Source organism: Pocillopora damicornis, chromosome 11 (assembly GCF_964200805.1).
Source record: "Pocillopora damicornis chromosome 11, jaPocDami1.2, whole genome shotgun sequence".
NCBI classification, from domain to species: Eukaryota; Metazoa; Cnidaria; class Anthozoa; order Scleractinia; family Pocilloporidae; genus Pocillopora; species Pocillopora damicornis.
Genome location: NC_142680.1, coordinates 5,065,882 through 5,092,330, shown reverse-complemented (window position 1 = coordinate 5,092,330; position 26,449 = coordinate 5,065,882). Strand labels below are relative to the sequence as shown.

Below are 26,449 nucleotides of genomic sequence, written 5' to 3'. Positions count from 1 at the left end.
AAATTTTATTTTAACCGCGGTATTTCCAGAAACTAATGTGGTTTTATTTACTTGCTACCAAAGATAGTTTATTGGGCAAAGTTTGAGGGAAAACTTTTTCCCGATGCGAAATATCTTGGACCGCTCTTACAGAGATCGCCTCTTAAACACCAACGTCTGAGGCGAGCTGAGTTCATTCTTTGTTTAACTTGAACTGTATTTTCTATTTGCTTATGGTGTATTGTTTGAGTAAAGTGATGAATACGACTTCATTCCAACGCTTGGTCAGACAGTTGTCCACTTTGGCCGTGTTTGACTGCTCATTTGTTAAAACAATAGTCGACAGTGATATGCCAAGTCACGACAAACCTATTAACATAATTGAACTTTCAGTTTACTTTGTTCTTGAAGTTCTCTGCCATTTTGATTTGGCTCACGCTGGTTTATTGAATAATCGTCATTACATGTTTATTCAATGCCTTCAGCAGAAGCTAAATGGCAGTAAATGTATCGATCTAGTTTGCACACTAAAATGGAAACTTAAAATAAATAAGCGCCAGATTTGCATAATGACACAACTTTGTGTTCAAGAAATCGGACAGCTCGTAAATTCAAGCAAAGCTCGATATGATGCAGAAACTGTTTTAAGTAAAAGTATAGGAAAGCAGTCGAAATCGTCCAAATTCTAAAACTACTTCTCATGTGATCATAGCTTTCAAATATGCCTCTCTAAGAATGATGACCGTATAATTAGGAAACCGTCATATTTTAATCGATAACGAAGCGAGCTAGTTCTGTTCCGAAAAAAGTTCAGATCTCTCTCAAGCTACCGCTTCATAAACATCGTGAAGCCAAGTGATCATGCTCTTACGTAACTAAGAAAAGACGAGCGACGAGGTCAGTCGGTGAGACGCTCTTATCCCTTACCAGGAAGTAACTCATACTATGCCAGATAGGTTTGAAAATCGCAACTACAATTCTCCAGACTCATTCTCTCAAAATAAAATAACTTGTCAGATGTTTCAGCTTTAAAGAAGATGTTTGAATTCACATGGGATTTTTCGGTCGGACCCGGCAGTTTGTCAATTGACGGCAATGAAATGGAATTTAATAACTTCATATCTATGGAGTCACTGCGAAAAACAATCTGTGAATTCGTTGAGATCTTAAGTCGTATGCACAGATTATAAATGATAGAGAACTCACCGGAACCTAGAGGAATAAGAAAAGCGAAGAAAGCCACTTGGAAGTACAGCCCGGAATCAAACTCCGACATTTCGCCGCTGTTGTTACTTCATAACTCACTGAGAAACTGAAACGTTGCAGACACCTAATGTTTCAGTTCAATAACCTTTTTTATTGTTTTTTTAGAGGGCACGGTAACGAATCTTGCAATCTGACTGGTTCTTTACCCGGTCAGTATTTTCCTATCTCTGCCCACGGGCCACGGTAACGCTTTCGTGAGTCGCCGAGTACATCCCAACTTTCGTTGTCATTTTTCATAAATATACCTCGTTTTCCGGCCGGGCAGTATTTTTAAGCAAACACGTCGGTCACTACCTCAAGCCGATAAATAACTTATGAATCCTCTCTTTTCTCTCTATCAAATCACTTTGGTTGACCGAAAAATATTGGTTTCAGAATGAATTTGTATAAACAATAGTGTCATTACGTTGGTTGACAAGCGGCCTAAAAACCGTCTGCAATTAATTTTAATCGTTCACAAAAAGTACCCAGAAAGTTGAAACGTGAGGTATTTGGTTACAGTTAAACTGAACGATGGAACTTTCATTCATTTAATATCTGAATTTTCTCGAGCAATTTGTTCATAGTGAAAGAGCGAGCGAAGTTTTGATTTAAGTTCTACAACAAATATACGCTCCTGGTGAGTCTTTCCAATTCCGTTCAATTTGGACATTTGTACCTTAAATTGCACAACAGAAATTGAAGGAATTTTTTGAGAAAAGGCCGCATTACATTCCCTTGTGTCTCGTTGGAGTGTGCCGTTCGAATTTAGTTTTTGTAAAGGAAAGATCAGAGTTAAACACGCCATTACAGCAAACAAACGAGCAAACTCTCACAACTTCAAAATAAAAAAATTGAATTTACTCACAATTACTCTCCTCGCCGTTTACTTAATGAACAGAGGTAAATCTTCGTACATGAATGAATGGTCGATGAGAGTGAATAATACTTTCCGTTAGATCATTAACTGATTTTGAAGAAAACATTGTCGTGACAGTCCATGCCAAACTAGTTCTGTTGGTTTTCAAATGTTCCTACGCTTTTTTTTTTTCTTGCGCGCTCTCTAATTGACAGGTGTCAGATTGTGACAGATACTTGTAAAAATAATGTTTCAAAGTTTGTTTGAAAGCCTCTTAAATCACCTTTATCGTTACGGAAATGAAAATGTTTCGCTGAGGCATCTCTCTTAAATTTGCATCACCTCTATTTTAACTACCATTTACCCACTCAAAAATTGTTCAGTTTATGGAAGATCTTGCCGTATTTACGTCCATAAATCATTTGGGTTCTTTCGGAAAGAATTTCGTCAAGTTAAAAAACAATAAATATGTTATTTATCGGCTAAGGGTCGGTCCGTATAGTGAAAAACTGTGACCGAGGTCTTGAAAATGCTGCCCTCGGCCTACGGCCTCGTTTTTCACTATACGGACCTCCCAGCCGGCAAATAACATATATGCATCTTAAAAAGTTCATTCTCTCCGTTGGAGCTCATCTGCCAAAATACAATTAAACTCATTATGGTATATATTCCCGGAGTTTCAGCAGTGCGCCGAAAGACGACGCGTTGACAATACGGGTTTAGATTCCTCTATTTTAAAGGGATGATCTACAGGCATAAGACTCTTACCGGAAGACTAAATTATTTTCTTGTTTTTCATTTTCTCTTGGTGTGAACGTCACTAGTTATAAAGTAAACTTGTCAATTATGATTTGTGTGCTGAAACATTTATAACTAATCTTCATTAAAATGAATTTTTCCGTAAGAATCTAAAAAGGCAAACTTATGTTCAAATGTCGTGGGAATGTTTTTTTCCTTGTGTATCTTGACAAGGTGAGGCCACAGTTTATAGAGAATCTCTTAAGAAACTCTTTACGGCGGCCAATTTACATTAAAAACTCAGTTGTTAAAACCAAATTATCAGGTTATATCCCCTACCCACCTAGTACCACAGCTTTTTCTGAAACTTACCTCCTTTATTTCTGTTGGTCCTAAGAGTTAATCGGTCTGAATATCACTTTCACTAACCATCTTTTTTCTTCTTTTCTTTTTTTTTCTTTCTAGCACATCTCTTGTAAAACTATCGCTTTTAATTTAATTATCCTTCTCAATTTTTGAAGAAACTTATTCCTTCACAAAAACAAGCCTAGAAACTCTGTATTCCTAAGATTTCTCACAAAAACAAAGATTAACAGACCAGTGAGAAGATACGAAACCGTAAGGTTTAACTGATATCGCCAGTGTTGCATACCATGCTACGTTACATTCGAAAACTGTTTGAAAATGTTTTTTTTATCGGAGCATACTTGCCTAACCAACCATACAATTGGGTGGGATAATTCTAAAATTATCACCACTAATCGGCGTTACCACCAGCGCCTTTGTTTGGAGGCTTGGCACATTAACTCCGCCCACGCTCCTTTAAATCGTGACGATGGCGGTCTGCTTCCTGACGCCTATTTACACCTCGTCAGAAAAAAGGCCGCTAATTAGTGATCATATAAAAGGACCTCTTGTTGCAGCGTTTAGATCACCCCTGATGAAGGCACTAGACAGGAGTGTCGAAACGTTGGGTCTATGAATTGTAACTTCTTCGGTTACATTCATTAAATCTGCAAACCAGTGTAGCTTCAAACTATGTCTGTTTGAAAATGTTCGAAAGTAGTTGTTTGACAGCAGAGGAAGATAACCTACAGAAGAGGCAGTTTTTTTGGCTCATTCAGGAAAGTGGAGACGCGAGTCCCTTCTTATTTCCAACCACAGTATTGAAATTTGGTTGTTCTATTTAAAGAGCACTTTCTCCTGACTGAGCATCTCTTCGCCTTCCCATACATTTTACCCAAATCTTAGGCTACAATTCGGGGTAAATCGTTTCCCCTTAAGACCAACATGGCTAAAAGTGACTCAGAGTCATTTCAAAATTTTCCTTTCTACATTCTGCTGCATGTAATTTCATTCACAATGAGCGATTACCGGTACATCAGGTAATTCAGTTGTCATGCGTTACTCATACAATTTGTATAAAAGTTTGTATGTTTCCGTGCCCCGTTAATATGTGGGCGAATGTCATCAGGTACACAACAAAGGCTAACTATAATAATGCAGTGCGACGTACAAAGGAACATCATGGTATTTTTGCGTATAAATTGATTAAAAACCATTTCTGTCACTCTATCCCTGTCACATTCAATGGTGATTTTCATAGTTACTACACAAGATCGAGAAATGACATTCGCAAATCTAGTGCCACAAGAAGATGGAGTCATTGGTCGTCAGTAAATTTCAGCGCCGATATATGAAACGGCTTAGACACTTCATTAAGGAATGCAGAGTCATTGCCTGCTTTTAAACGTGGCCTGTCCAAAGTTGTCTTTGATTCTTAACGACATTCTTTGCTTTTTACCCTCTGTATATTCTTTTTATCTTTTACATTCCTGTATTTTTAACTGGTTATATTTGATGTTTGATAATTGTATATACTCTTTTAAACTTTTACATTTTTGCATGTTTAACTGGTTCTTAATCTAAACTTAGTATTCTTCTGAGAACCCTTTTGTAAACCACTTCGTGACGTTGGCATCCTCATTAAAGATTACTACTACTACTTTGCAAGATAAAAATTTTCCTAATTATTGCTTTGTTTAATTACACGGTCTATTTTTCCACAAAATTTCTTTATAGAGTTAGTCTCTTACGGAAATTCATCATGTGGTTGGGCTTTTACGAACGTTCTGATGTTCGTTAAACCAAGTCTTCAATAATAAACCGTCTGTAGGGCTTACAGACCCATATCTAAACGGGCAGCTGCAATTCAGATCTATCAAGCGTCAAGAGGAGACTTAAGTATTCAACTGAGCGAATTCTCTTACATTCCGCCGTCTTTCTTCCCTGACCTTTCTTTCTTGAATCCCACATTGTAATAATTGGAAGTCACTTGAGTGTCCTGCAATGACTGGTACTCAGAAGGTTCACGTGACTTCCCTTCCGAAGGCCTGGGGTGGAGTTCCATATAAACACTAGGCTCTGACACTTGACGACCACCAGATGGGGCAGGGATACCACTGTTTACTGTGGTTGCTTTTTTGTTAGGCTCAGTTCGTCTCAACCGCCATATTAGCGCACCAATTACAATGAGCAAGACGAAAACAATGCAACAAAGAGCGATGACAGCAGCCCGAAGAACTTGGCATTCACCTGTTAGAAAATAAGAGAGATTTACACCAGATATGAAAATCTCTGTCTCCATTAAAATTGGAGAAGATAATGAAGGAATCAAGTGATAGCTTTGAGAGGAATCAAATGTTTATTATTAGATTATTCCAACATGCTGTTTAATTATGGATTTATTAGCGCTGTTTTATCAAAAATTTAAGACCAGCTTCTTGTGTCCCCACAATACTTACTGGAATCTCCCTTTATGGTTTCTTTAGTGTATTTAAGTGACTCTGCAAATGGAAAGAAAACAACAGTTAAGCATTAAAATTCATAGAAGGGGAAACGAGAACAAAAAACCTACTCTCAACCCAGATTATGGCCTTTCTCATCATAGAGCTGGAAGCATCAAGGCGCTTTTATTAATGTAATCAGAATTTTACATTTAAAAAGAAAATTTACATTTAATTCAAAATAGAATAACAAATATATTAATAAAAATAATTATGATAAGAATTGCAAGGTGACCAAATGTAAATGCAGACCGGAATAAGAATTATCTAGTAAACACAGAAACAACGGTGGTAGGTTAGTTTGCTTTTCGTAATCTGCAAAGGCTAAGGTTTTAAACCCAACTTATTTGATGAAGGGGAGAAATAAGGCCACTATCGTTTTCTGTTCACAGGCACGAACTTTTCAAACAGTGGCAAACTTCAAAAAGGATCTTCCATAACTTGAGTTGAACTTTTTTCCAATTTGCCCAAGCAACTGTAATTAAACAATTGACTTTTGCCAAAGAGGAAGTTTCACTCACTAGTCACAAAGCTTTCATGGAAGTTAACAGCCCACTAAACTGAAAAGGTAGAGAAATTACTTTAAAGTCTCACGTGAGTGTTAACTCGCATACCTGGTGTGACAGATATCAAGGCCACCTTACTGGCATATCCTTCCAAAATTTGCTAGAAAGTGAATCAAACATGGTCAAAAAGTTACAAACACATATCAAAAATTCACTGATGCAATGAAATGAGATTTAGCCCTAACAGCAAGTATGACTGTAGGTAAGAATATGGTTTGGTCTAAAATATTTTTCTTCGTCAATTAAATAGTATGTTTAGATTATCAACTCTAAATTAAAGAACAATTAACAATTAAACAACACCGAAATTTACTTACACCATTGAAACGAGTTATGGCTCTTTCATAGGCAAAATAGTTTTCTCCTTTCCTCAGTTCTTTGTTGATAAAAGTTCCATACGATTTCCCATCACCAACTGTAAATTTCCAAGACATCTCACGTACAGGATCATTTTCGAATTCCGCAGCAATGTAAAACGGATAAAAGTTCAAATTTTTTTCGTTCAAATCTTTCAGCTTCAAATCAAAATCCCTGGGAAGCTCTTGCACACAATCAGAGACTTTAAGAATGATTATTTGGTAAGCACTAAAATATTGAAAATAAACAAATTGTGGTCAACATCATTGCGGTCATCGCCGTATTGAAAGGTGGTGGTTGTTTGATGGCCTTTAATGACTTGAATTAAGCACTTAGGAACTTTTGCGAAAGACTTTGCGAGACAGTTATGTGTTTGTGTTCAATATAGTAGCTAGTTCTGCAGTCAAATCGTCTTGGGAAGAATAGTCCTGAACAGAAATGTTGTTGATTGCAGAACTGGCGTTTTGTTAACGTTACAGTCAACAAGGAGATTTTTACCCAGTCTGGTATTGCAACTTAAGTTCGAAAGACCTAATTAAGGTGTTGTATCTTTCTCATATCATGGACTATGTATACAAGATTAACATCATTATGTGCACAGTGAAAGCAAGAATTGTGGCCTTCTCAGGTGAGTGTATCATTAATAGTTTATGCTTTTAGCTAATCTGTGACACAAATTATAAAACCATCACCTTATTGGACCATTCCTTTGTTCAGCAGGCCACAGATCAATTTCAGCCGTTAAATCAGAGATTTCTACAGTAGTCATTTTCAATGCAGCTGGTGCCACTGGAGCTAAGCAGATTAGAAGATAAGCATCATTTTCCAAAGAGAAATTTTCCTTTGAAAAGAAAGCTATCTCAAAGCTCAATTTTAGTGAAAAAAAAAAGCCCTGACACATACAATTACAAGATCGTTTATAGCATTTGATAAATCAACCTCAATAATAAACATGCGCTCTTGTTTCTTAACTCAGATCATGTTACATTGAATTTTATGTGATAGCTAGTTTAATACATTACTTGCTTCTCAGAAATAAGTGATTAGTTCACAAGAGCAAATTCTCGACGACAAAATGTGCCTTCTTCACAAGAATGTGAACATGGAGAAAACGAGTCCTTTACCCAACATTTGATCTACTAAATCTTAATTCTAAGATACCTTAAAACCATTCAGCCTTGAAAAGAATTAAAATTTCAGTTCCCAAAGTAAATTGCAAATATTTTAATCCTTTAAGCCAATAACACACGACTTTCTTTTCGGAAAAGTTGAGAAGTAGTCTTTAGACATACAGTTAACACCGATAATTTACCGATGTTAGCCCTGTAAACATCACATGGCTGTTGATGTTTCTCGAGCAACTAGTTCGAATTTCACGCCATTATTTACATTTAATAATCTTCCATATAATGCATGTATCCTCAAAAGTTGCACACTAAATCATTAACACACTTATCTCTAGATTACTAGCTTGTATTTCCTTACCCTTCAATCTTGTTTCTTCGTCCAAGTATGTAGCGGGCCCCTTTGTTCCACATTCAGAGATTCCATAAACCTGAAATCTGTATCTGGTTCCTGGTACCAGATTCTCCACAGTATATACTGTTGTCACTTTCACATCTACGATGCCTTCATCTGTGAAACTGTTATTGTAAGACTTAGTCCCAGTGTACTTCACCTTAGCAATCAAACAAAACCGGTTTGAACAGTTTTAAAACACGAAAATTTCGAGTCGCAACAGTTACACAATGTAACGTGACAACCATTATTTCCACAAATTATGTATTCAATTAAAAAAAAATTGAGAAGACAAAAATAGTACAAAAATCGAACAGTTTTCAACAAAGCTACGATATCTTCATGTGTGCACATTAAAGAAGATAACGTACCTTTTTCTTGTTTGTACGGTTCTTATTGTTCTTTTTCCATGTGTTTTGTGTTTTAAGATTTGCTTGATTGCTGTATTTGCCTCCGTTTTTTTTTTTTATAAGTAAAATGCGATTTAACTTACCCTGTATTTGACCTCTTCCCCCACATCGAGCTGGGGTCTTTCCCATACTAGGGTTATCTCTGTGGTGTCAAGGTTTCGTGCTCTTATGTTATTGGGTGCTTCGGTTCCTTTAGCAAAGTGGTAATTAAAAGAATGACGTTTGAAAGAATGAAAACAAGGTTAAGACTATCTTTATTACTTATGTGCCTACATGTATAGGAAATATCTTATATAACACCTAATACAAAAAATACGTTGATTGTTTGATGCCATTCTTCCTTCAAATTTTTTACCGTTATTTTTTTCTTCTTCTATTCAATGTCAGCAACAGACGTCGGTTGTAAAACTTTGTCGGGAATTGGTAGCTAAAGTAACAAGTTATCGCTAGGGAAGTAAAAGGAGGTAAAGCGAAGATATAGCCAGTCATGCACCATTGTTTGGAGAAACACTTGCCAAGCTTAACTGCAAAATATCGTCGTCGTGTTTCATTAGAGGATCAATGATTTCATTAAATCCATCAGGAGAAGTTCAACTTGGCCTGCACCTTGGCGATGTGATACAACTTGCACCTAAATAACGCATAATAATACCCTAATGCATCCCAAAGAGCTCATCACAAGCTATCTAAATGGATTTGACGCTACAAGGAAGGGGAATCGATTCCATCCATTTCTTTCGCACCCTCTTATTATTATTATTATTATGTTAAAAAAATGAAACTTACTCAATTCCAGAGGTAAGGGTTGACTATATGGTCCAGGGCCAGCTTTAGTGTAAGCTCGAACTGATACATTGTTACAAGGCTGAATATCATACAGGATAACAAATGTTATTGTTGTGTTAACAGTTTTGCTGTTGGTTGGAGATCTCTTTTGTCGACTTCCAGAAGACACCAATGATGTCTTGACCTCATATAAGATAACTTTGCCGTAACTCTCTTTTCTTGTCAGAGGTGACCATGAAATATTGAAGGTTGCTTGGTTCAGTCTACTGAAAGACACATCATTTGGTGCTACACTGGGTTCTGACAAAAGGAAATCAAAAAAATATACCAATTCAGATAAATGTCAGCTGTCAGTCATTGGACAAAAAGTTTAACAAATAATATTTCTAAATCATATTTCATCAAAACTTTATCCTCAAAGTTTATCTAAATTGTATTTCAGTAATTCTTCCCTCCTTTCTCCTTCATCACATTTTTATTTTTTTTAGGCGTTTAGTCATTCATGTTGAATACAATCATGTTTACCAGTCCTTCAAAAATACATGTATATTGGATAGAACTTGGAGTTGATAAGGAGAGTCCTTCCTGTACCACTTCTGTAATGCAGCCGTTCTCTACTTGTCCACCTTGATATCGCTTACTGTCTACACTTATCAAATAACATTAAAGTTGAAAGTGAATTTAACAGGCCATTTTCAATGAAATAAAATTCAAACTTGGCACCGAGGGTGAGGGGGAATAAAATAAAGGAAATCACATGGAGGTTGAGGGATGAACAATTAGTTTCTTTAGTTTTATTCCCCTTAGCAACGGAGCTATGTTAGAATTTTAGTATATCAGAACTGGCCTCTTGATCATAATCTTTTCTAATTTACACCTACCATAATCATTAATAGCAACAGACAAGGTTGCATTTGGTCCAGGTTTGATCGTTGCAGCTCTGACGTGGAACTGATAGGTGGCCCCACCTAATACATCTACTGTGTAACTTAACATGTTTCCTCCTAAGGTTTCAGTGTTAATATTATGAGGATCTTCATCGTGACTATAAAACACTGTGTAACTCCTGATAATTCCATTTTCTTCTGCTGGCTTATGCCAGGTGAGCTTTATCTTTGGACCAACTTGTTTATCTGGTATTATCTCAGAATGTGAAAGGTTTAAAGGAATACTTGGTGCTAAAGTAGTAAAAGAATGGAAGATGAAAGTTAGAATTTTAACTATAATGGAATAAACTTGACCTTTGGCAGAAAAAATGTACTAATTGGATGATGGGCTTTACATGTTCACTTACATTGCAGAAGCCATCTGAACACTTGCAATGCATTCCCTGCTATGAATAATACTTTGTTCTCAATGTTACTACTGTCTTAACTCTATCAATATCATACAGAATATTAAACTGAATACAGTAAAACTCAGGCAATCTATATGTACAAGGTGTACACGTATATTCCAATCTCATTCCAATCAGCAAGATTTTTTGAAAAAATGTTTTTCCTAACAACCTAGACTGCTCAGTTTTAGCCTCTTACCATCTTCCAATGTCTGCCCAACCATTACAGAACTTTTTGGTCCCTCACCATGAGATCCAACAGCCAACACTTGAAATTCATATCTGGTATACTTGTTAAGATTAGTGAGAATTTCAGTTAATGTTGCTGCTCCACTAACAGACTCCATGACTGAATTGTCCACTAAGCCCTTCTGTCTGTAAAACAACTTATATCCTGTGATTGTTCCATGTCTGGCATATTCTGGAAGTGATGTCCAGGATGCTCTTATACTAGTAGATGAGGTTGCAGTCACAGTGAAGTTACCTGGAGCTTGTGATGGAACTGGATTGTTGAATAAAAATGATTATTAGGTATTTTAATTATACAGCTTCACAACGGTCATGTGCTTACAAAGGAACTCAATTGGTCAACACAGATGAAAGTTGTTAATAATGATGAAGTGTTATTTTTTTACTAACTCAGTTTTTGAGTCCTCCCTGAAACTTTGCAGTCAGAATTTCAAGCTCTTTCAAGTCTGACATCAAGTGAACCTCAGTGACTTCATTCGTCCTCAATGGATTAAATGAGTGCCATTTAGAGAGTGACTAAGTGGTAATTCTGATTTCTGTAGGGGATAACTTATAAATATGATCATAGACAAAGAACATATACATACCAGTATATCACTCAAATATATACCAGTTATCCAATGCTGAGTGGTATACCATGAAATATCGCACAAGTCACTTATAGTCTGTCATTACCCAAACATTAATGTTGAGGGCAGAATTTGGCACTGACATGGCTCAAACAGCACTTGAAATATACTAGAAGCGACATTGCATGCTCGATTTTGGCACGAAGAAGATCACAGCATGCAATAAGGGGAGTAGGCACGATACTATCAAATATACAATGAATTCCTGAATTCTGATTGGCTTTATTTTCTGCTGCATGGTATCTGTATAAGTAATGCTGAGTAGTATACCACTGAATATCCCACAAGTCACTAGTATTCAATGTCATTACCTGAACATGAGTGGGTGCAATACCATCAAATACACAAGGAATTCCTGAATTCTGACTGGCTATATTTTCTACAGCATGGTATCAGTATAGGCTATGAGATTTTATGTAACATTTTAAGTAAGGTGAGTCATAATACTCCCTTCCACTTTTTTGCCACACTTGTAGGATTTCAATGATAATTTATGGTACAGAGAAAATAGAATTGGTACCTGTAGATAAAAGAACTCCATAAACTTCCACTCTCAATGTCTCATGACCATGATAATCTGTTGGCACAAAACGGATGAACCTTGCCAAAGTATATTCCCTCAGACCATGTTTTACTATGTCATATCTCCCAGAGTTTCCATTAAAGACCTAAAATATTAAGATATGAATGAAAATGAACAGTTATAGACACTGACATGTTTATTCACTTCAAAAGAAAATTTCAACTTTCTGTGCACAAGTGACAGCAGTTTTCCTTGGCTTTGAATTATCAATAAGCCTACAACCAACCAATAAAAATGTAGCAAACACCATCACCGTAAAAAGTGATGAAAGAGGATAATCTACAGCTCTAATTCTAACAAAAATAGTTTCAAATCATTTGATCAAGCAAAATGAGTCATTTCAAATCAGAGCTGCAAGCCACACCAACATTCCATGTTAGTGGGTTATCATACACTGGACTACATTATGCCTTAAGAAATAAGCATTTCAAAGCCTGAAAGACATGACCTATGAAGCTCATGTCAGATTTTTCACTCATTTCCACCTATACTTGACCTGGTCATAAAACTGATTCAAATTTACACATACCAAAATGCTCTCCCATAACTGTCTATAATTCTTCTGCCTATAAAATTAGGCTTGACAGAGTGTATTTTTGCAGGGGGTAAGTTTCTAAAGAAACTGTGGTACTGTGTCCGTGGGAGAGTATAGCAGGTAATTTAGTGTTAACAACTAAGTTGAAAACATAAAATTGCCTTTTAACCCTCTATGGTGGCCAATTTATGTTTTAAACCCAGTTACTAACACTAAATTACCTGTTAAGTATATTTTTATGAAACTACATGAACAAAATATCAAAAAATGAGAAAAAAATTCAAGCAAGTTTAGCTTGATGTTTCATTAATATCAAACTGACCTTCTCAGTGTTGTTTTCTTTATATGTGTTAAAGGTGACACCCAATGACAATTTAATCTTGTACTTTGTTGTCCACTGATCATTATTGACAGATCCTTGAGTGGCTACAGCACAGATAACATAATCATACTGCAGGTCAATTTGTAGGTAGTCAGTGTGATTAGTATTAGTTTTTGGTGCCCAACCCCGGTTATTTCCATTCAGACGACCAGCTGAAGGTCCACGGTCATCATTAGCTTTTGATGAGGCTGAGAAGCTGCCATCTGGAATTGCATCTCTGCTGGTCACACCAATTGCCTGACTATGACATGCTGTTAAAAGACAATCATAATTACCATAAACTGTGGTTTCAACCCAGAGAATCAGTGCTGGTATATCATACATGTACAGTAACAATCACAAGAGTGCTGCACCATGTAAACACACCTCAAGTGATTTTACTAGTGATTTGAGGTAGTTTGTGTAAAGAACTGTAAGTTCTTCTTCAGTGAAAACTCAAGGCTAAAAAATTTAAAAAATTAATTAACTTTGTCACCTTTTGGACTCTAATTGAAGAAAAAAAGCCATCAGGAATTTCTAGTTGCCAGAATAACACACTATATTACAGGATTCTTACAAATTGCCAGTTCATGAACATAGATCACTCTTAACTACTGAAATATTTATGTCATGTGGTCTTCTTACACCATCAGCTAACTACACAACCACTCCATTATTTTTTACTATTGATTTACAGGTTAATAATAAAAGTTTCACGAAGGGCTACATTTTTAATTTGTAGCATTTATGTTTAAATAGGTCACAACATACATTTATACATGTACATGTATATATATCTACTTTTAAAACCAAACTATCATACCTATCTACTACACGCAACCAGTTTACATTTATTTAACAATATGGAAGTACCTACATGTCTACATACAGAAATTAAATGGCAAATTTTCCTGAGAATGCAGATTGGAACCCCAACTCAGTAAGTTAGCAGTTAATAGTAGTTATTGAAAATATCCAGATATGCCATACCTCTTTGTTCTGAATACACTTCAACTTCACAAAGATTGAATCCCGATTTACCTCCTCTAAGGTCCCTAATGGTAACATATCTTCCTTTCAAACTTGGACGGCAGAAGAATGACAAACCTACTGCTTGAGGAAGGTAAAGAGTAGCTGCCCGACCACATTTGGGACTAGTCATGCTAGTATCAGTAATACTTGATACTGTGCCTGAAAGAATACCATAATAATAAATCACTTTTAAAAAGTACAAACAACTTCTAACAGATGACTGAAAAATAATCCATACACTGATCAAATAGAGATATTCATTTTCAAAACAAGCAAGATTTACCTCCCTGGTGACCTTTTGCCTTAATAAAAGCTACCCTTTTTCTAGTGTGTAGGCCAGACTGACTCATGAAAGTTATGCATAGCAAGGGCATGATGCTAAGTAATACAAGCCAATTATCAAAAATAGATACTGCTATTAGTATTATTATTTGTAATAAGCTAATCCCTGCCAATAATGATGATTGTCTGACAGTTATTTTACACATCATCAAGACTAGGCTCCCACTTAAATTTCAATGTAGCCCCTTAACTATCAAAACTGCTCCTGTTCCTTAAAATTATAAAGATTCCTCCTTGCTGTCATTTGGCATCTGAGTTTAATCAGGAAAAATATAACAAACTGTGTATGGGCCACAAAACTCAGTAAAGACAATATATCAAGTTACAAGAAAATATGACTAGTTTGCATAGAAGAAAACTTTCATAAACTATAGTTCATTCAAACACTAGTAAATGTATGAGTGATTTGAATCAAAAGCATCAAAATGGATTACAAAGTATTACATTTAATCAAACAATAACACAAATTTACATCTGTGCCATTTCTCAGAGATTCATTTTTCACATTAATTTTACTGTTAAATCATGTGGAACAATAAAAAAAATTATAATTCTAGCCAATGAGCATAATCATACATCCAACTTGAAAACAAAGTAAATAGAGTGCAGCCAGCCACCCTGCTCAGCAAAATGGCAATGTTTTTCAGTTCCCTGAAGCTAAAACTCAGTTCCTTTGGGCAACCAGGCACCAGTAGAGCACAACGTTGAACAGGTATGTATGTGTACAACTGTCAAATCAAAACTTCAACATCTGAACCTAACAGCAATTATAAGATACATGTACATACAGAAATAGTTGTGGCTGAGGGTTGACAAGGATGTGGAAACCACAGCAGTGTTGACAAAACCAGGATCGTACCGGATCAGACTGCATCAGATCATGAATTGGATCAAGGATTGGAACATGTGGTGGATCATGGGTTGCATCATGGGTCGCATCACAAGTCACATCATGGGTCTGATCACAGATTGCAAAAAGTCAAATTGTTTTTTAAATAATAATAATAAATAAAATATAAGATTAAGTGGATAAGGGAGTAAGTTTCTGAAGAAACCGTGGTGCTGTGTTGGTGGGAGAGTATAACAAGGTAATTTGGCATTATCAACTGAACTGATAATGTGATTAACTTGGCCATTGTTACGATCTTCAAAGATGAGCATTGGCCCTTCATCAGAGTGAATGACAAAGAAATGTTTCTCCCTGACAAAGGGCTAACACTTACTGGTGGCCAATTAACTCTATCAACTTGTTAATCATACCAAATTACCTCAAAATAAAGTCTGCGTGACATAATGGAGTGCAAACCCCACTGGAAGTTTTTCTGCCCCAAAACTCTATGTAGTCACTTTCACGGCTGTATCAAGGAGTTTTGTGGAGTGCTGCAATGGACAAAGGCAAGTGAGAGGTATTTATCATTTCACCAATCAGTTTTTATTTCTCTTTTTTAATATCATCTCATGTGCTACTTTTCTTTTATTCAATATCACTAACCACATGTGAGTAAAGAGGCAAGGTACAGAGTAAAAATGGTTTAGATATGACAGCTGGAGTGTATGTGAGCAATTTATGTATTTTCACAACTATTGATTTCATTCAGGCTTGTCATGTAACATTTCTAATTTAAATTTACATATTTCAGTTTTTCTATCCTATTTTTTTATTTATTTTTATTTTAAAAACAATTATACATATATATATATTTTTTTAATTTTTCAAAATTTTTCTTGGCCCGTGATGCGACCCATCATGCAACTCATCATGCGACCTGTGATGTGACCCATTATGTCACCTGTGATTTGTTCCATGATCTTGTCTGTGATCCAATCCAGTCCAATCCAGCTTTTCTCAATGCCAGAAACCACAGTGTACCATTTCCCCCTCTTTTCTTGAAGACATTAAGCAAAGAGTGCTTTGACCGCTTGAAAAATATTAGTTACTGTATGTGTATTAACCTACCAACTCTGATCTCAAATTTTGATAGGCGAGTCTGGGCTTTTATATTGACTAGATACACTTCAGTCACAAACTCATCCTGTCCTAGATCCACTCTCCACCATGGAAAATTGGAATGTGCCCCAAATGTACATGATCCATCTGCAAAGTTCATATTGCTATTTCCATCAACTGCTTTATCACTTGTGCCACCACTTACTGCCCATGAGTGCTGATATGTTGGTTTTTGAAATGCCAGATTTTCTGGGAGAAAATGTCCACATAAAAAAAAGTAATGTTTCCCTGGACAAAAATGATCACTGTCTACATACTGATCATTGAATGACAGTTGTATTGAGTTGTATGGAGTTGTATTGAATATTTTTGTTACACTTTACATTATAGGGAAAAATTAAAACAAAGAGTATTTTTAAAAAACTGGTTAATGGTAGATATTACATTTTGGATAGCCTACAGATAAACCAGCCCTTGCCAAAAAGCTGGAAAGCAAAAGACACCAAACTGCAATAATTTTGATGTAGGGAAAAAATCATGTACAGGCGTAGTTGTAAATTTTTAGATAAAAAAAAAACACCTCAATTATTTTTATTGCATTTTTTTCTACTTAGTAGAGACTCCATTCTTAAGCTACAAACAATGTAATACTATACAGACTCTACTGGTCACCCTTATTTTTGTGACTGTTAGCTGGTGAATACAACACATACTTATATTGCTTGATTGATTGATTGATTGATTGTAAAGATTAAAAATTGCTTACAAACTGGAAGATAAATTGCACCATTCTTAGACACTTATTAAGGCAAACAGATCAAAGGTAAATTTTAAGACCCAAATATCAAGTAAGGAAAATTGTTGTATTATATACAGTGTATATATTCAAATAGCAACTAAACCTATATTTAAATTACTTATCGAAAGACATTTCTGACAAACATGACCATAATTCCCAGCAGAAATTTTGTAAGATCCTCATTGTTAAAGGGTTCCTGTGAGATTAAACAAGAGTCTTGATATAACCACTTTCCAAGAACATATTCCAGGGGTACTTATTGATTTATCTACTTCTGGTAACATTCAATTGTTTATCAATATAAATAAAAACTCAGAATACTTTTCAAGGCCTTTGTGCAACTTAAAATTCAATGTGACTTTTGGTTGTTGTAATTATGGTAAGTAAGTAAATACAGTTTGTATGCTCAACTTGCAAACATAATTACTTTTATTCTACCTAACATGAATGTTTTGAGTGACGTGTACAAGAAAAAGTCTTCGATGAGTCAATTTTTAAACAAGGAAAAGTAATTTCATCACTACATTACATTAAGTTTAGTATAAAGAGTAAGTGAAAAGTTACCTCGTGAATAGACTTCTATCTCACACAGCTGAAGACTTTGTATCTTTGTGGTTGAAATCCCAACATATTTACCAGTTTTCAGTGGATTGGTAAAACAAACAGCTGATGCAGTGAAGTTATGAAAATCATAGAGTCCTTCACAGGGGGAGTTGACGGAAACATCATCAGAGCTACCTGCAGATCATGAGGCATTGAAAGTCAGAATTACATAAAAAGATCTTGGAAATGCTATTTGGCATATTAAAAAAACTATTAAAACCATCAAATCAAGGATTTCATCACATTCATTATGAATATCCCAAAGTATTGTTATGGAGAGCGCCCATGTTTTTTAGAGTGCGTTGCGTTACATAATTATTAAAAATAGAACGAAGAAGTTTCTAGAACATTTAGTCATGATGACTAAGCGAGAACTTTAAGGAGAACCTTCTAGAACCGTGACTCAGCATATTTTTGTTATGATGTAATCATAGTGTAATGTTTCTAAAAATAACAATATTACAGATCTCTAGAACATTCTAGAACTTTTCCGAAAGATATATAAGGAGTCACGCTAGCTTAAAGAAATAGGCCTTTTAGTGAGCTATAACTGCTGTTGCGAAGAGCCCAGAGGAGCGAGAGCCGGACAGAGTTGTTTACTGGAATTGAAAGCCGTGTGGAAGGCTACGTGAGAGAAAGAATTACGGACGTCGACAGTTTGTTAAAGATTTTCAAGAGAACTGTGAGTTGTGCGGTAGTGCACTGAGATTTAAGTGATATTATTTGTAAAGGGCTCTAAGTTATAGGGATACTGATTGTATTAGCATTTATATCGCTCCGTAGATAAGTGAAAAAGATAGTTATTGTATTGGTTGTCGATATCGCTTCGTAGTTATTACGTTGGTCAATAAAGTAGTTGAGTTGTACGAGTTGTATCTTTCTGGCGGTTTGGAAAATACCGTAACAGTATCCTTAATAGACTGGCCAAGTAAAAAAATTATTACTAAGGGTAAACTTCTGAGTGTCCCTTGTGAAGTTGTGGAGTGTGGACTAACGCTGACACTTGAGTACCCTGGTTCTAGCACTTCAGTCCCATCTACATATACTAACTGAACTCTATGAGTAACCAAGAGCAAGATCTTTGCCAGAAAATCTTAAACTGATTGCCCTGTATTGACTAAGCAATTACAAGATCAAAACATCTGGGCTGATTAATAACAAGGTCAATACAGCTTGGCAGAGGTTTCACAAATTCTTGTCACATCTGAACTGTCTTGTTGTTTAGCAGTTGATTACAAGATGATGTCTACACTGTTGACCTCTTATTTAATCTCCGGATAACAAAACTCACCTAATGTTATTTTGTAGTCTTCAGTAATCACGTACTGTGAGAACCTGTTGACTATATGAACTTCAGAGACGTCAACAAGGTCTGAACCCAGGTCCACTCTCCACCAACTGGGGTTGTCTTTCCAAGTATGTGAACAGCTCCCTTTTAAAAAGTTAGTGTCTGGATTTCCATCTACAGCATTTCCAGACACACCATAAACATTGTCAGCAGTAATGTTGAATGTTGAAGACTGAGTTGTAGCCTTCCTTAGGGCAAGGTTCTCTGTGAACACAGATTGAAGAAAATGTTACCACATGGGCCAGGAAAAACTTACAATTGTAACAGAGTGGTTCCACTCAAGATATTATAAAACAAAAGAAAAAGAGTTATGCAGTTTTTTTTCCTAACTTCTTAGCTTTCCTTCCATAACTTTTTTGTTATGTATAGTTGTAATATACCTACCCTTCTCTCAACCAAATAGTGTCATGTAGGAGATATTTGTGCCAATTAGTTTCATGTTAGAGTTCAATCCTGCAATAGCTTATAAATTACCCATTTCAGATTAAAGCTATTTATAATCCATAATTTTGTTGACAGAGACAAAGTCAAGGTCCACAAAAATAGAAAAAGTAACCAAGTCAATAACCAGCCATCTTACCTAAACAATTTTGGTCAATAAGGGATTTATTATATAGCTAAACATTTTGCTTTCATAACAATCAAGAATGACTTGTTAATTTCGAGAGCCAGGGAAGGAAGCTAACTGTGTTTGTAGCATAATAAACCCAAAAATGTTGCTTAGGTTTTTTCTGTTTTGACTATGTTCTGCCTCTTTTTGCAACTTTATCACTGGCATTATGCAAAAGTTATTAACTTTGTAAGTCCACTTTTTCTTGCACAGGATCAAGGAGGGCAATCTTGAGCAAGCAAGATGAGCTCAGATAGCCAATCAGAACACAGGATTTGCTTCATACTGCCCACATGCACTGCCAGCAATATGATAAATGTATATATTAAACCTCCTTTGGTTATGTAATATTATCATGCCTGCACATATACCTGGCTTTTGTTTCACTCCAAACACCTCTGTTCTCAGACACACCAAACCCTGGTAAGTTTGTGGCAGGAAACGCACATATCTTGTCAGCAGTCCATAAACAACATGCTTCACCACTGAGTTTCTGTCACCATTTCCCATGAAGACCTAAGATTTTAAAAAGTTATAAAATTAATAATATTACAGATACATGATGAAAATTACTGTAGGCTTCAAGTAAATTGATGACTTAAGGTTAAGAAAAAATGAGATTATGTTAGAACAAAAAATACTGATTTGTAAGTACAATGTCCATGTATTTGTTATTACATGAAATACATGTAAACAAGTTGTATTTTTGTAAACAAATTCGTATTACTCAGAAAAACATTGCACCTTAACTTGTCCACCTTCCTTGTAGTCTGTCCAAGTTGTCTCATTTATGGATAATTGTAGAGTGTAGGTCTTCACCCACTGATCTGCTTGAGAATTTCCTTGAGTAGAGACAGCACAGATGATATGAAGAGTCTGTAGATCAATCTGTAGATATGGGTTAGTGTCACTCGTTCCTGCACACCATGATGATCCTGATGTGTAATTCAGTCTACCATTCTTGGCTGGTGTGTTGGCATTTTGTACCGAAGAAGCAGTTATGTTACCATCTGAAATTCTCTCATTTTCCAAACCAAGATCCAAATCGATACATACCCCTATTAGAAAGTTAGATAAAAACAGAAAATTATAAAATTAAACATTAAACCAAACTAAGTAAAGCTAGATGAATAGTCGTGGGTAGATTTCGTTTTGAGTTTTTGATTGCAAGAAAATTCATTTGCTTCATTGCTCCTGCTAAGATATACATTTCTAACAAGGTTCTGACTCTTCTAATTTGTACTTTACACGGACAGGAAAATCTAGATATCCCCAGAAATTGAGGTCATTTGCTTCACAGACACAAAAACAACAACTACATCGTACGACATTTCTACCATCGATACTATTTCTTCATGATATGTTCAGCCCGAAAAATAACTAGTTATTTACCTGGGTACCTAGGAGTTTTATGATCGTTTTAGTTATAGAACACACGTAGTAACTTGGTCTAAAAGTGAGATTACTGTCCTCCATGTTGACTGTGGCATGCTTAGTAACCATTCCATGACCTTGGGTTTTGGCGGGAAAATAACCCAGCGTGCAAAGTTAGCCACGTGATCATTAAATGGATAGCCATATGGTTTTGTGAGTTTTTCAAAGGCTAACAAAGGTAAACTCCGTAGTGCGAGTGCACTTTGTAGTCATTTATTCCCAAATTCCATGGGCTAAATCCTGTTTTCATTTGCTCATCGTGAACCGTGAAAGGAGTGTAAATTATCCCAGTTTATAGTTGTGGCATTGCGACCTCACCCAGGGATTCCGGGGCCGTAGGATTCTGTGTAAAGGCGGATTGATTTTTGACCACGGCTAGGTGGGTTACCTTAATTACCTGAGATCACCCAATTTCATGTAAACAGACCCTTAGTGTTACGACTACCATCTGGTCTCAGGAATTGTTCTAGTAACACTCTGTCGTTTAACCGGTCGTTAAAACTCCATAGAGCAGATTTAACATGATAAATTTAACGATGGCATCATCAATTGGACCAACGTTTGATGGAGTGTGTCCAATTATTTACTGACACTAGTACACTTTCAGACCATTTGCAATTGAACACATTTCAAAATTTCACTTTAGATCGCAAATTCTCGTTATGCCTTCAGAACATCTATAGAGATACTTTTTGTGATCCTCTTTGCAACACGTCACTTAAACCCGAAACGCTTTTTCTTGATCTGGTCTTAAAGGTTGTTTCAGAGCTATACCTTGACTCGGGATTTTCATGAAAGGTCTCTGCTAATCTCAGTTTTTCGGCGTTGAAGAAAATTCTATGAGTTAAGACGAATGAAATGTCTATTAACACATTATGATTGGTTATTTAGTAGTTGTTTCGTGCCGAGTTTCACGAATATACACCGAATACTTAAAGAGGCGATCTCTGTAAGAGCGGTCCAAGATATTTCGCATCGGAAAAAAGTTTTCCCTCAAACTATGCCCAATAAACTATCTTCGTTAGCAAGTAAATAAAACCTCATTAGTTTCTGGAAATACCGCGGTTAAAATAAAATTTTTAGAGCTCTCAAAAGTCAAAGCTGCTAAAGGCCCTTTTTGACCTCTTGCGACATCGAAAATTTCAAAAGTTGAATACCCTGGTCCTCGTATCACACCGCATGCAGCAAAAAAGTCTCTTGTATTTTTAAACTGTGAGATATGTTAGGTGAATAAAAAGTATTTCAATTTTGATATTTGTTTATTCAGGGTTCGTCATAATTTATTTAAAAACGCTCGTTAAACAGCTTTCTGAAATTGGTCAAAAGTACTCTTTCCTTCTTGGTTGATATTGCTCAAGTCCAGACCAGACCATTGAAAACTCCGCTTGATTTCTTCTGTGTAATTATCCTGAATTGCTTCTCCTTTCTAAATAAAGCAGCGATAACATCATTTTTTGGATCAGCATTCTGGTCGGCTGGAATAAGAGAAAGTTTGTCTGCACACCTGTCTTTAAGACAGTTCTATTTAGAACTTTAGCATAGATCCAATTCAAGTCTTAAATGCATATATCGATAGCCTCGCCGATATAGCACAAAAGCCCAGGATTACACATTTGGAATCCCAAGTATATTGTAGGGAAAAATGCTCCTTTCCCGAAAAATCTGAGTTTGTACAAAAAGCTGGGGAAGCGTGCCAGCTAGTGTGCGATGTCATTGCTCTAAGAGATGGAAAAGCGTTATTCCAAGCGGTCGTAGACCATGAAGGGAAGTGCAAGACAGCTATTGATGTTGGCCTTCAAACCCTTACGGCCGCCTATCAGAATGCTCCCACAAAATCACTTAGGACTCAAATACTGAGTATTTATGCCGATAGATTTTCAGCCAACGAGCTTAAACGCATGCATCAGCCATTTGAAAACCTCTCAGATAGACAAATAAAGAAGGCAAGAGCACAGGCGAAGAATGAGGTGCCTGTTGAAAAAAATCCTGCGTCACAGAATCCGACCTTGAGCTCCATATGAACTTGGTAGTTCATCATGTAAGTCCTGTGTCTGCGAGCATGACTGAAAGTCTTTCTGGCAAGTGAAGAGGGAGTGAGTTCATCACTTTCAGTAATTGTCATTAGAGGGTTCGACTGAACTGGTTGCAGCGGCCACAGAACCCATGACAAGTGCTTCACAGCTTCCCATGGGATGAGCTCTTCATAAGAGAGGTGCAAGTGTACGGCTTTCGCAAAACGTCAGGCAGTACTCGTGTCTGAGGGAGGCCAGGAGCACAGTAATGGATGAGATAGGACTGAAAAATCCAATCATGTTTGCTGTCTATGATGTGTGCTCATTGGCAAGAGGGTAAAGGTTGCCCAGCCTCAAAGTCAAGGTACTAAGAGACATGTGCAAACATTTTGAGCTCGCATTCAAAATGCGAGATACAAAGACAACACTTCTTGCAAAAATGGAGGAAATGATTTCGGAGTGGAGTTGTAATGCAGTCTAATTATGATGTCCACCCGTTATGCGAATGCGATATCCTTTTTCACAAGAACTCTCCAAAGTTATGAACAGCGACTGCTATGCAGACAGATGTGACGACCAAATATCATTTGTTCCTGTCAGCTAGAAATTCGAGCAATCGCTGCTTTACTTAGACTTGAGAGATATTCAGGACAATTATACGATGGAATTACGTGACAGAGTCACTGGTCAAGGTGTATTTCAATCTGTGCCGTTATCGCCGGTTACACTAAATAGAATCCTGTAGTTTGGTTCTGAAATGTTCATACAGATTTGAATAGCGTAACCTGTCAGAACTCAAATATGCATGAAGTAGCAGAAGCTAAATTTTTAAGAAAGAGTTTGCCATTAAAATGCTAAGCGAGCGCTAATCAAATTATGATATTCGATGCATTGTTGTTGACGTCTTTCGTCACGAGAGGGTAAAATTTGTCAAATTCTGGCCTTTTGAAATGTTTAGAGTATCATCGGTGTAGTCTAAAAGCTCTGTCCTACTATCTTTTCAACTTAAAATGGTTAAAATCTAAGATTTATTGAGCTACTTATATAAAACGGTCGGAGTTTGTTCAATGAACTAATTTGCATAATCGGCTGTCACGCTAGCAAAATCGCTGAAAATTTGAAGTCACCGCGGCGAACAAAATTAATAGGTGCAAGATGTTTTTATATTTTTCTGCAGCCAAACATCTTATTAGAAGAAATCAAGCGGAGTTTTCAATGGTCTGGTCTGGACTTGAGCAATATCAACCAAGAAGGAAAGAGTACTTTTGACCAATTTCAGAAAGCTGTTTAACGAGCGTTTTTAAATAAATTATGACGAACCCTGAATAAACAAATATCAAAATTGAAATACTTTTTATTCACCTAACATATCTCACAGTTTAAAAATACAAGAGACTTTTTTGCTGCATGCGGTGTGATACGAGGACCAGGGTATTCAACTTTTGAAATTTTCGATGTCGCAAGAGGTCAAAAAGGGCCTTTAGCAGCTTTGACTTTTGAGAACTCTAAAAATTTTATTTTAACCGCGGTATTTCCAGAAACTAATGAGGTTTTATTTACTTGCTAACGAAGATAGTTTATTGGGCATAGTTTGAGGGAAAACTTTTTTCCGATGCGAAATATCTTGGACCGCTCTTACAGAGATCGCCTCTTAAACACCTATGTCTGAGGCGAGCTGAGTTCATTCTTTGTTTAACTTAAACTGTATTTTCTATTTGCTTATGGCGTATTGTTTGAGTAAAGTGATGAATACGACTTCATTCCAACGCTTGGTCAGACAGTTTCCCACTTTGGCCGTGTTTGCCTGCTCATTTATTAAAACAATAGTCGACAGTGATGTGCCAAGTCACGACAAACCTATTAACATAATTGAACTTTCAGTTTACTTTGTTCTTGAAGTTCTCTGCCTTTTTTATTTGGCTCACGCTGGTTTATTGAATAATCGTCATTACATGTTTATCCAATACCTTCAGCAGAAGCTAAATGGCAGTAAATGTATCGAACTAGTTTGCACACTAAAATGAAAACTTAAAATAAGCGCCAGATTTGCATAATGACACAACTTTGTGTTCAAGAAATTGGACAACTCGTAAATTAAAGCAAAGCTCGATATGATGCAGAAACTGTTTTAAGTAAAAGTATAGGAAGGCAGACGAAATCGTCCAAATTCTAAAACTACTTCTCATGTGATCATAGCTTTCAAATATGCCTCTCTAAGAATGATGACCGTATAATTAGGACACCGTCATATTTTAATCGATAACGAAGCGAGCTAGTTCTGTTCCGAAAAAAGTTCAGATCTCTCTCAAGCTACCGCTTCATAAACATCGTGAAGCCAAGTAGAGAAGATCATGCTCTTGCGTAACTAAGAAAAGACGAGCGACGAGGTCAGTCGGTGAGACGCTCTTACTCCTTACCAGGAAGTAACTCATACTATGCCAGATAGGTTTGAAAATCGCAACTACAATTCTCCCAGACTTATTCTCTCAAAATAAAATAATTTGTCAGATGTTTCAGCTTTAAAGAAGATGTTTGAATTCACATGGGATTTTTCGGTCGGACCCGACAGTTTGTCAATTGACGGCAATGAAATGGAATTTAATAACTTCATATCTATGGAGTCACTGCGAAAAACTATCTGTGAATTCGTTGAGATCTTAACTCGTATGCACAGATTATAAATGATAGAGAACTCACCGGAACCTAGAGGAATAAGAAAAGCGAAGAAAGCCACTTGGAAGTACAGCGCGGAATCAAACTCCGACATTTCGCCGCTGTTGTTACTTCATAACTCACTGAGAAACTGAAACGTTGCAGACACCTGATGTTTCAGTTCAATAACCTTTTGCATCTTAAAAAGTTTATTCTCTCTGTTGGAGCTCATCTGCCAAAATACAATTAAACTCATTATGGTATATATTCCCGGAGTTTTTTAGCAGTGTGCTGAAAGACGACGCGTTGACAATACGGGTTTAGGTTCCTCTATTTTAAAGGGATGATTTACAGGCATAAGACTCTCACCGGAAGTCTAAATTATTTTCTTGTTTTTCATTTTTTCTTGGTGGGAACGTCACTAGTTAAAAAGTGAACTTGTCAATTGTGATTTGTGTGCTGAAACATTTATAACTAATCTTTATTAAAATGAATTTTTCCGTAAGAATCTAAAAAGGCAAACTTATGTTCAAATGTCGTGGGAATGTTTTTTTTCTTGTGTATCTTGACAAGGTGAGGCCACAGTTTATAGAGAATCTCTTAAGAAACTCTTTACGGCGGCCAATTTACATTGAAAACTCAGTCGATAAAACCAAATTATCAGGTTATATC

General features: G+C 36.3%; 1 protein-coding gene across 1 annotated transcript; it reads right to left on the bottom strand.

Moving 5' to 3' along the window:
- Window positions 1-3,177: 3,177 nt before the first annotated feature.
- On the bottom strand, window positions 3,178-25,994 carry LOC149037142 (uncharacterized). The gene is made up of 19 exons (XM_089186912.1): window positions 25,823-25,994; window positions 20,424-20,737; window positions 20,051-20,195; window positions 19,013-19,273; window positions 17,683-17,856; window positions 16,329-16,568; window positions 13,988-14,188; window positions 12,959-13,269; window positions 12,039-12,186; window positions 10,840-11,142; window positions 10,186-10,482; window positions 9,305-9,604; window positions 8,602-8,708; window positions 8,076-8,268; window positions 7,283-7,385; window positions 6,551-6,818; window positions 6,282-6,333; window positions 5,626-5,667; window positions 3,178-5,416 (listed from the first exon to the last, which is right to left on the bottom strand). Exons 1-19 carry the CDS (start codon window positions 25,890-25,892, stop codon window positions 5,088-5,090), a joined length of 3,858 nt encoding a protein of 1,285 aa, XP_089043038.1. The 5' UTR covers window positions 25,893-25,994; the 3' UTR covers window positions 3,178-5,087.
- Between the last annotated feature and the right edge of the window lie 455 nt (window positions 25,995-26,449).

Excerpts from the sequence above, each read along its gene's own strand:
- LOC149037142 (XM_089186912.1), bottom strand. The coding sequence starts at position 25,892 with ATGTCGGAGTTTGATTCCGCGCTGTACTTCCAAGTGGCTTTCTTCGCT. Across the intron at positions 20,738-25,822 it reads TCTTATTCCTCTAGGTTCCG|GGGTATGTATCGATTTGGAT; the intron begins GTGAGTTCTCTA and ends ACTTTCTAATAG. Across the intron at positions 6,334-6,550 it reads CCATAACTCGTTTCAATGGT|CAAATTTTGGAAGGATATGC; the intron begins GTAAGTAAATTT and ends TTCACTTTCTAG.